Source organism: Pagrus major, chromosome 1, assembly GCF_040436345.1.
Source record: "Pagrus major chromosome 1, Pma_NU_1.0".
Lineage (NCBI taxonomy): Eukaryota > Metazoa > Chordata > Actinopteri > Spariformes > Sparidae > Pagrus > Pagrus major.
In genome coordinates this window covers 4,276,685-4,287,495 of record NC_133215.1, presented here as the reverse complement: position 1 = coordinate 4,287,495, position 10,811 = coordinate 4,276,685, and the positions used below count along the sequence as shown (strand labels likewise).

Sequence of the window (10,811 nt, the reverse complement as noted above, 5' to 3'; positions counted from 1 at the left end):
TTTTGTTTTGTTTCTTTCTTTTCTTTTTTGTTTTGTTTTGTTTAAAACTACAGTTGGTGTTCATTAAAGTGAAAAAGGATTATAAAAACAACCGATGTGAAATTAGTACAAGTTGATTTTAATGAGTGAGGTGTGAGTGTGCATGCCTGGAAACAGATTTGTAATTTATTTTGTATTATCTCACAGGCGAGGAGATGATCACATCTGATTACAAACGGTGAAAGCAGCACTGAAACTGGTGAAAAATGTGTGTGTATATAACGGATGAATTACACCTAATGAGAATAAAAATTGGTTACAGATGGACATAGATGATCGCAGAGAGAAAAATTCAAATGTCGTCACGTTCTGGTTTCATAAAGTGTCTGTAGAAAACGTCGAGGCAGCGTTTTGGCTTTGAGTTTGTGTCGTGCAGAGACGTTTAATGTTTTGTCTTTTTCTAATGAATCTGAATTTAGTTGAACATGTGGGATGTCTTTGTGGTTCTGACTTAAAGAAGAGCTGAATCTGTCAGACAGGACAGCTTTGACTTCAGCGATGCCAAGGTAAATATGCAGTCCAATAAAGTAACACTTGATGACACAGTATCTGTCGCTACAAGACGTTTCTCAGGTTCATCACTGCTCTTAAACAGGAGTGCCCAAACGTTTTCGCCTTGGAGGGCCAAAACTGAAGTGAAACAGTGGACGCGGGGCCAAAAGAAAACACCTGTTGTGATGCTGAGATGCAAAATGGTGCTGTGCAGAGGCCCTGAGAGGCAAGTGAGGAAAAATGAAACCTGGTGATGCTTTTTCTAAAGTGTTTTCTCTCATTTTCATGAATTCCTTCATTGTATTTTTTTCTCACTTGCCTCTGAGTGCCTCCAAGTGTCAGTACCCGACCTGTTCTGTGCACACATGGACCCGGTCCTGTCAGTCAAAGAAGGTTGCCCCAAATGTGCCTGTTCAGAAGAAAAATAACGGGAGAAGTTGATGTGAATCTTTGGCAGCAGATGTCTTCATTCTCTGTATCCGTCCTGTGCTGGGATCGTTCTGCTCTTAAAGAAATATAAATGGAGTGATGTGTATATGAAGTTAAAGTCTTTGTTCATTCAAAATAATTCATTTAATATGCAAAAATGACATGTTTTAGAGTTTTTCATCATGAAAAGTGGCTGTTAATATACATCACGGTATCAAATAATATAAAATAATTTATTTTGAAATCACAGTGTCATCCTCTGTCATAGAGTTCTCTGTATTTAATTCACAGTATTGAATTTCTCTGTTCCTTTTATTCTATATGAAAACAATACTTATATTTTTCTCACCATATTTTAATCTAAATATTATAAAAACACATTTGCTTCTCTACAAAACTCGTCTAATTCCTGTTGAACTTAATCTGATCGTCTTTGATGTGATCTCTGAAATATATTTCATTAAATCACATATTTATATAATTATATACGCCTTGCTAAACTAACTTGTACATTTCCAGTAGTGTCAAGTACATTTATAATGATTAAAAACAGTCTCGTTACCTTAATTTGAAAGGTTTAGTTTGAGGCACACATTTGCGGCAACCTCCTTTGACCGACGGGACCACCGAGGGTCCTCAGTTGACTCACGTCCTGCACAAAGTGCCACTCGCTCATGGTGGGCCAACACTGGCCCGCGGGCCCCACTCTGACCAGCCCTGGTCCAAAACTAGTCCTTACAAACCTTTGTGCCGTGCTGGTTCCCCTCTGCATGTATACAGTGAAGAGTCGAAGATGTTTAATGTTCTGGTTACTGAGAACGAGGCTCGATTACCAAACAGGGTGTCCAGGGTCCTAAACTGTTAACTTGATATCCACCACTGAGGAACAAAACTAGAAATGTTCACGACCCCATGGTGGAGGCTACGTTTTTAATAGATGTTTGATTGCTGACAGAAGGGAGATGACTGTAAATAAAGGAAGAAATACAAAAGGATTTTTATTTAATGCGCCATGTGACAGATTCTATTGATTATCTATTAATTTGGGGCAGTTCTGCCTTTTTTCTGATCCGGGATAGTAGACAGTCATCAGTAAATGTGAGAAAAATGAGGGACAGCATGCAACAAAAATGTCCCCGTCGTGGCCTGGACAGGGGATGTAATGATTACATGGTATGTGAGGGCCAAAATATTACACTTTAATTACCTTTTTAAAGGAACAGCTCACCCAAAATTGAAGATTCAGTCAGTATCTAGTCACCCACATGCCAATGGGGAGTTTCGTACTCCACAACAAATGTGAAAAATGAAAAGAAATGGAAGATAAAAAGGGGAAGTAAATGCATAGTAGAATGAATAGAAAGGTAAGTAAATACAGCTTTTATTATTTGGATATTGCAATTTTGGTAATATTGTGATGGATTGTGTGGCCATAACCTTTAAATATCCATCATTATATTAATTATATATTATTTTAAGACATAAAATCATTGCATCATATTACCTTATCCTTGATGTATTGTTTCTGTCGGTCATTTGATTCAGTCTGTCAGATTTAAAAAAAAAAAACAAACACATGCAGGAGTTTTAATTGTAACCTGGTGGCTGCAGTTGCCGTGTGTCGCCGGTGGGTGGCGGCGGTGAGCGGCGCTCTGTTAACGAGTCAGAGGAAAAGGAAGTGAAGAAGTGAACTTAGTTTCCAGCAGGTTGCTGTGTGGACGAAGATGCTGGTGAGGAAATGGCAGCTGTGTAAGTAAACGAAGTGGAGCCTTAAGCAGCTTATTAACACACGTCTGGTGATTAATTCGTGACTTCGTCGTCAGGTTTTAAGTTGTTCCGCCGCTTCCGTTTGTTTGGAAACTTGAGCGGTTTCAGCGCGAACTGAACAAGCTAGCAGCGACGTTAGCTGCGTGACGGCTAACTGGACTGTGTGTGTGTGAGGAAGCTAAGCTAGTTAAGTAAGTAAGCAGCTTGCTGTCAGCTCAAGCTAACACCGGTCTCCTCACTGCTGTGCACAAAGTGAGCCAACAGATAAATGGCTAAAAACACTTAATTATTTGGAGAGCAACTTATTTGTGTGTATATTTGTTGAACTGTTGGGTTGTAGACGTGTAGAAACCGCTGCAGGTGTCGTGTTAGCATGTTAGCATTAAACTCATGTTAACGAGATCAACGTGTTCATACAAACCAGGACTGTTTTTTAATACAACGTTTCTCTCACGTGTCTGGTTTAAAAGTCATGGAGCTGATGTTTGAAGTGAACGTGAGTCGGATCTGTCCTCGGGTCGGACTCACCGGTTCAGATGAGCCCGAGCGGTTTATTTTTAGCTCTGCCGCTTTGGGTCAGTCCGTCTGAGACTCGGCTTTCACTGGACTCTGACGACGAGCACAGTGTGTTAGCAGCTTAAGTACATGCAGGTTAATATGTTTCACTCATTAGCAGGAAACGGGACACACAATTAGCACCATCCTCGAGCTAAATGCTGGTAAAAACATGTAAATGGATGGTAGGTTTTTACTTCACTCACCAGCCAGAAGATTTGACACTTGATAACACTGGCTGGTCATTTGGCTGCTGGACAAGATAGTTAAGTCTGCACCTTGGCAGGAAACCCACAGGCCTGGGTCCTGTCTGTTTCATCAAGTTAGTCCCGATAACAGGTTAATCCAGACATGTTAATGTGGCACATGATGTAACCTCATCCTGACTCTGACACATTAACTAAAGCATTTCCTGTCAAATACACCACCTAATCATTAACCACTGACGCACTCCTTACACATGTGTTTGGACCATATCCTGTTTCAAAAGTCACAAGTAACGTGGTTAATGATTGTCATTGAAGGGCCTATTTGTGAGGAAAAACACACTTTGGGATGTCGACCAACCCGTCTTAAAACCCCACAACTTTTCTTACAAATAGGACCTTTAATGGTCGGCCGATGTGGTTTTTCAGGGCTGATACTGATACAGATTATCAATAATCCATTAGACCAATAACTGATAATTGTAACTGATGCACATTAACAGGAAAAATAAAACATCTTTGTCTCAAAGTTGAGAAAAAGCAATGATGGGATGTAACCAACTACAATTTACTCAAGTACTGAACTTATGTACAATTTTGAGTTGCTTTGCTTTGCTGGATCAGAGCCTAATTACTAATTACATTTTTAAAAAGCTACATATTGCCCCGATAATCAGCCATCGAGTCTCGACTTTGAAGTGAGACTCACGGCTTGATTTGACACGATAACTCTTGTCTGACTTATTAGTCTTCATTCTATGTTTTCAGTTAGTCTGACTGTGTGTACCGTACATCTTTGACACGGTAATGTGTCAGCATATAAATGCCTTGTTGGGTTTTACTTACTGTTTTACTGGTTTTCATTCATGGGATCCTGTTTGGTGGGTTTTCACAGCCCATCTCAGGAATGAACCCCGGGAAGAGTCATTGTTGTCAAGGATCCAAATAACGAGCAGTGCACAGGATCAAACATCTTTTGTGGCAGATTTAATTAGTTTCTTCCTGAATAATGCAGCCACAGAAATGTTTTGACAAATATGACGATTAACTGAATAATCTATCAAGAGATTATTGACTGACTGATGCTTTTATAAAACTGAATATCTTTGTGTTTTGGCTTGTTGGTTGAGCCAGTTGAGTTGCATTTTAAAGACAACATCCAAGTTTCATTTAATTTTGAGTAGGTTATTCTCGACACAGTGCAGGTTGGAGTACCTTTATGCTACATAAAAAAATATTTTTATGGTGGAGACACAGCTCTGGAGGGTCTCCTGTGAGTGTGATATGTTAAAAAAGTCACGTTTCAAGTACGTGGCCAGGGATGTCATCAGGACCAGCAGCTTTACTCGTATTCACTCTCAGCTGGAGTAACCGCTCTTTGCCGCCTTAGTTTAATGTTTTCTTATTAAATGTACCGTGACGCTGCTTTATAATGCTTCTCGTCTTGTTGTCAGGCTGTCTGGTGTCGTCCAGGCGGTGACTGACTGACAGATGCCTTCACCATGATGCTGAGCTGCAGCGCTGTGGTCGTCGCCCTCCTGCTGTCCCAGGTCAGAGGCTTCCTGAGCCCCTCAGAGGACGACAACGTCCCCGAAGAGTGGGTGCTGCTTCATGTGGTTCAGGGCCACATCGGGGCCGGAAACTACAGCTACCTGCGCCTCAACCACGATGGACGAATCATCCTTCATATGCAAAGCCTCAAGGGGGACGCGGACCTCTACGTGTCGGACAAAACCCTGCGACCGAGCTTCGACACCTACAAGCTGCAGTCTGTCACCTGCGGGCAGGATGTGGTGGTGGTGCCGGGGGACTTCGCGAGGCCCGTGGGCATCGGCATTTATGGCCACCCGTCTCACAAGGAGAGCGAATTTGAAATGCGAGTGTTTTACGATCAGACGGTTCCTCAGGACCCGTTCGATAAGGGCTCATACACTTCAGAAGACGGACACAAGCAAAAGAAATCCCCTCAGGCAGCAGAGGAGGACTTTCAGGAAGAGGAGTCGATCTTTTGGACAATTCTAATCGGACTTCTGAAGATTATACTTGAGATTTTGTTTTGAAAATGGTTTCCTGCCTTGCTGCTGTGACAGAAGAAGGAGATTCAGCTTTTTTTGGCTCAGTCAGCGTTTATACATTTAGATTTTTTTCTTCCTTTCATTCTGTAAGGATGAAAAAATGTCGAGCAAAACTCCAGTGAGATTTCTAGCATTTTTGAACAATTTCTTTTCCTTGTGATCAAACGTATCCACTTGATAAAAACAGTACGAATCAGTTTTAAAACTTGGTTTGATGAATTTACAGTTGAAGGCAGAAAATGTTTCACAAAGTCTGTATGTTTGGTGATAAGAAAATGAACGTTAGCCTGTAAGATTGAGCAGATTTTCCTCTCGTAGAAAGACAGAACGAAGCGTATGAAGATGAAGGTGAAGTACAGACACGTGTTCAGTCAAATCCCAACTTTGAGCCTTTTGTGATTTTCTATATTGAACTGCAGTTCAGCCAAAGGGTCACGAGGGTAATAAATCTGCAGGACTTGATTTGTAGATGAGGCACGTGAGTTTTGTATTCAGATGAACATGATCATAAATCTTCAAGTTAAATTTAGCATCAAAGACAACTGTCACCTCGGCCTGTGATGAATGAAACCGCTTGTCTTAACACTGCATATCATCACCACACAGGATGTGTGTGGGTTTAAATATCACAGAAACTTAGCAATACACTCATTGTCAGCCATTTTGGGATGTACACAAGGTTCCTACCAGGGATGCACCGATTGTAAAATTCTGGGTGGATACTGTTTTTTTTGTCGTTTGTTTTGTTCTTGGTGTTATTAGTTCCCTGTCATGTGCGAGAGAAACGAGCTATAAAGGGTCAATGTCTTAGATATGACCACAATTTTAGTTTAAAGCAAACGAAAAATAAAAAGAACGAACATTATCAACAGAATGTGAAGAAACAAGTGTTGACATTATGTCAAACACGCCTCTGTACTGTATTATAGAGATATCTACTGCAGTTAGCATGCTAACCAGCTAGCTGCAGCACGTTGTGTCCCCTAATACCACTTAATACCTTAAAGGTGCAATATGTAAGAACTGGCCACTTCACGTCAAATTCGTACTAAAAACAAACAGGGCAGCATATCAGTAGCGTGGCTAAGTGCTGCTGAGAGCTAGTTAGCTGTGCAGTTAGCAGTCCAGAGCACCGGGGAACTGTCGGTGTCTACACTGCTAGCAAGGCAGCTTTGGATCAGGACAGGCCGGGGTTAGCTGGTTAGCATGCTAACTGCAGTAGATTCTCACTGAAACACAAAACAAAGAGGTAATGATGTCAAAACTGTTATTTCTTCACATTCTGTTGATACTTTTGGTTCATTTTTTAATGTTTCAACTAAAATCTTGCATATTGCACCTTCAAGAGGTGAAAGTCTGACAGCTAAGAGATGTAAAAGTGGTGATTACTCTACGTAGTCTAGTAAGTAAACAAAATAAACTCAGAAAATGTCAAGAAAGGAAATATTTTAACACTTATTTTCCTCACAGATAAAAATCGGTGCATCCCACAGGTTAGATTTATTACTGGAAAGAGAGGCCTGAGACTGTTTGAATAGTGGATGATGAGACTTTGTCACGCTAAACGAGCCAAAAGATCATTTAGTAGGTAAAGACGCTGCTGAATATGCTGTCATCATTCTGATTATTTCCTTGATTTAGTGTCCAAACGGGAACATCTGGTTTGTGAAGATGCTGCGACCCGTCTGTGAAGATGAGCAGCAACACGTCACCTGGTTTGATCACTCACTTTGTATTTTTTGCCTGTTGGACAAGCTCCTGATTTTAAAACATCACCTCCTGCGTTGGAGTTCAGTTACGAGTAAACTTGCGACCACTGAGCAGAAATGTTCAACAGTGCCTTCAGATCAGTCTTCTGCAGGTGAACAGCCGAGCAGTTTTCCTGTTTCCAGAGACGATTCAATCAGGTTTCTAAATAAAGCAGCTGTTTCTGCAGCCTGTTAAAATGTTCTGTCTCGTGATCTCATTTGTTTTGGGTTTCGTTGCCAGAAGATGTGAGTGTGAGGAGAAGCTGGGAAAGTGCTCCTCACTTTCTTAAAGGAAAGGTTACTCAGAAATGAATATTCAGCTGTCTGCTCACCCTCATGCTGTTAGAAAGCAGTCCACAAAACTTTCACAGCAGAAGAGTTGCAGCGTTCTGCTAAACAACTGAAGTAGCTGGAGACAACAACCTAAAAAGTAACATAACATGTCTCTGTACAGCTCACCTGTCGTAATCCAAGTCTCCAGAAGCTCGGAGATCCCAAATTGATTTGAAAAGTCGTTATCTACACTCTCAGTGCAGGGACAAGCTCGTGCACGCTCACACTTTTAGCTTGGCAGCTGCAGGGAAGAAAATGGGGTGTAAATAACATTTCAAATCAGTCTGGGATCTCAGGGCTTCTGGAAACTTGAATCACACCAGATGAGGCTTTATATTTGTATTTTTTGTTATTTTAATCCTCCGATTCTCCCAGAAGACTCCTGTTTTTCATCAACTCTCCTGGTTTCCTCCCAGGGTCACAATTTTATGACAATTTTTCATACTTTTCCCCCTTTTTTGTCACCACAACCTGTTCCTGGTGCCGTTCAGCATGTAGTCTATTATACTGTCGCGCCTCGTCCTCCTCAAAGAGTGAGAGGCGGCCAGAGAAATGAATATTTAAACAAATTTCAGACGCCCTGGAGAGAAGAAATCCCAGCTCGTATACATTTAAAAGTCATAATCACAGAAGTCACAGTCCTTGACTCTCAGATTTTTTGTTTTTTTGAGGTCTTGAGGTTGGAAAGTATGAATGACGAACTGTTCCTTTAATGAGCACTGAAGCTTTGGGCTGAACAGAAAAACACCAAATATCAACACACAGATTGTGTCAGGTGTTTCCAGTGTTTGTCACGTTGAACTGCAGGATAATGAGGAAAACTTCTGAGCTGCGGTCTAAAGAATAAGTAACTCAGAGAGACGTCTAATTTCATTTAATGAGCTTCACGAGGAAGTCTTTTGTTTCGAGATAAATCCCTTTATCACTCTTAGTTGTTAAGACTTTTCCAAATTAATCTTCTTTTTCGTTTTATTGACCAATCGCTTCCTTTTTTCACCTAATTTTTTCAGTTTTCATGTGGTAAAGAGCAAAGCAGCGAACCCTCAATTTAAAAAGGTGCTTTTTGTAAGAAAAGTTGATTTTTTGAGTCTCTCCCAACAAATACTGACACTTTGGGATGGCAGTCGACCTGCAGTCCCAGAAGTTTTTCAAGAGTTGGAAATATGACCTTTAAAAATAAATTAAACTAGCAAATGTTTAGTATTTTATAGGGTTTTTCCTCTGCCGTGAGCAGTTTATCACGACAACGTGCCTCATTTTGAGGGGTTTTTAAATAAAGACACTTTGTTCACCTGCATTCGAGATCATTTGAGGCTTTTAACACCTTTTAATTCTCCAAAAACAAACAGAGTCTTTAAATATCAGCCATCTGCAAAAGATGAGGCTTTATTTACAGCAGTCAACACAGTCAGAGGCTTCAGGAACAGTCAGCTCGGTGTTTGGATCCTTGACCAACATCTTATTAATCATCCGGACAAATGAATCCTCCGTCTGTGTGAAAATACAGTCTCATCATCTTCATCACCTTCATCATGTCAGTCTGGGGGCCAGCTCGATGCTGTTGATCCTCAGCACCGTCTGAGGCTGGATGATCATCCTCTTGCGCTGGAACCGGTGTCTCTTCCAGAACCTCATGAGGACTTTGGGCCAGGACTCGGTCTTTTCGATCACGGTGGCCTCGACCCGGACCAGCTCCTTCCCCAGCAGAGGCCTTCCGATCAGGGTGAAGTCCTCCGCGCCGACCAGCAGCACCTTCTCCATGCGGATCCGCTCCCCGCACTCCGCCTCGATGTGGTTCTCGACCAGGATCAGGTCCTCGTCGGTGACCTTCCACTGGCGGCCGGCGAAGTGCACGACGGCGAACAGCCGGCCGAGGTCCCGCCGGCCGATCCTCTGGTTCACGGTGCTGACCACCGCGGCGTGTCGGCTCCGCTCCTCCTCCTCCTCCTCCTGCGGGACCTGGGTCACCTCCGGCCACGGCGGCCTGGACAGGGACGTCCGCGGCAGCAGGTCCCCGCTCACGGAGCTCTGTGCCCGGACAGCGGCGGGGAACAGCGGGGGTCGTCCGGTCACCAGCCCGCTGCACGTCCTCCACAGCGCCGCTCCTCTGCTCAGCGCCATCTTGACAGGAAGTGAGCCGCTTCGCACCGCGCATGCGTGACAGCGCTACACGTGTGTGTGCGCATGCGTCACGCTCAGGCCTGCACTTTCAAGAACATTTAATGAGAAGAGGAAATAAACAGTGAGAAGTAATCAGGTGTTTTACTGGAGAACAAAGACTCACGTCACAGTTTAAAAACACTGCAAATGCAAAAATAATCAAATGTATTAATAAAAGTTCCCACTTTGCTGCCAGATGAGCTCTTTAGTTACAAGTACATACTCAAGTTCTGTACTCTGGTACTAATATGAGGTACTTGTTGAGTATATCCATTTTTTGCTGCTGTATACTTCCACTTCACTACATCTTGGAGGCAAATATTGTAGGTTTTACTCCACTACATTTTCTGATAGTTTTAGTTCCTAGTTACTTTGCTGATTACATGCTGTATCAGAGTCAAAGTAGAAAATTTATAAATCAATTTATTTTATCTTTTTAACTGGATTAAATATGAATTTATCCTGAATATATGATCCAATAATCTGGTAAAATGATAATCAGATGACCATAATCACTGGTTATTTAATTATTATATGTTATCATATGAGATTATTATCATACAGTAGCAAGTAAGATGTCTTTTAATGTTGTACCTGGCTGCTAGAGAGCCAGTTGTGCTGATTATTTAATGCAGCGGATGGTTTTATTTGCAGTGTAACAGTGCAGAGGACTGAGCCCAGGTGGGGCCAGGTCTGACTCCTTCAAGGACTGTTGGATAACTGTAAATTAACAATAGATAATTTACTTTACACACAAAAAAAATCCTGTGTATGAGGTCAGAGGGCCATAATGTGCCTTATATTCACTCAGTTCCTGCCTCTGGTTTTCTCTTTCGGAAAGAGTCTTTGGTTTTATACTTTAGTATATGTACTATTTGTGTAATTCGTAATATGAACAATAAGCATGTCACAACTTTATTTTCAGTCCATTAGATATGGAAATATGTTATATTAATACTTAAATGGTTCCATTAGTGAATAAACAAGCTGTTCTCAGAGGAAAATAC

The 10,811-nt window shown here is 41.7% G+C and overlaps 2 protein-coding genes across 4 annotated transcripts; one reads left to right on the top strand and one right to left on the bottom strand.

Moving 5' to 3' along the window:
* The first annotated feature begins 2,628 nt into the window (after positions 1 to 2,628).
* Positions 2,629 to 7,511, top strand: c1h6orf120 (chromosome 1 C6orf120 homolog). 3 transcript variants are annotated; one of them, XM_073468775.1, is made up of 2 exons: positions 2,629 to 2,709; positions 4,943 to 7,511. In XM_073468775.1, the coding sequence occupies exon 2, from the start codon at positions 4,991 to 4,993 to the stop codon at positions 5,546 to 5,548; it is 558 nt and encodes a 185-aa protein (XP_073324876.1). In that variant the 5' UTR covers positions 2,629 to 2,709; positions 4,943 to 4,990; the 3' UTR covers positions 5,549 to 7,511. The 3 variants fall into 3 exon arrangements, with proteins under 3 accessions (XP_073324876.1, XP_073324891.1, XP_073324883.1); XM_073468790.1 differs by having other exon boundaries at positions 2,648 to 2,690; XM_073468782.1 differs by having other exon boundaries at positions 2,675 to 2,918.
* A 1,430-nt stretch (positions 7,512 to 8,941) lies between these two features.
* On the bottom strand, positions 8,942 to 9,844 carry mrpl21 (mitochondrial ribosomal protein L21). Its single transcript, XM_073466665.1, has one exon. The coding sequence runs from the start codon at positions 9,763 to 9,765 to the stop codon at positions 9,175 to 9,177; it is 591 nt and encodes a 196-aa protein (XP_073322766.1). The 5' UTR covers positions 9,766 to 9,844; the 3' UTR covers positions 8,942 to 9,174.
* Positions 9,845 to 10,811: the final 967 nt, after the last annotated feature.

What these genes read in the sequence shown, in the direction of transcription:
- c1h6orf120 (XM_073468775.1), top strand. Translation starts at nt 4,991, where the DNA reads ATGATGCTGAGCTGCAGCGCTGTGGTCGTCGCCCTCCTGCTGTCCCAG.
- mrpl21 (XM_073466665.1), bottom strand. Translation starts at nt 9,765, where the DNA reads ATGGCGCTGAGCAGAGGAGCGGCGCTGTGGAGGACGTGCAGCGGGCTG.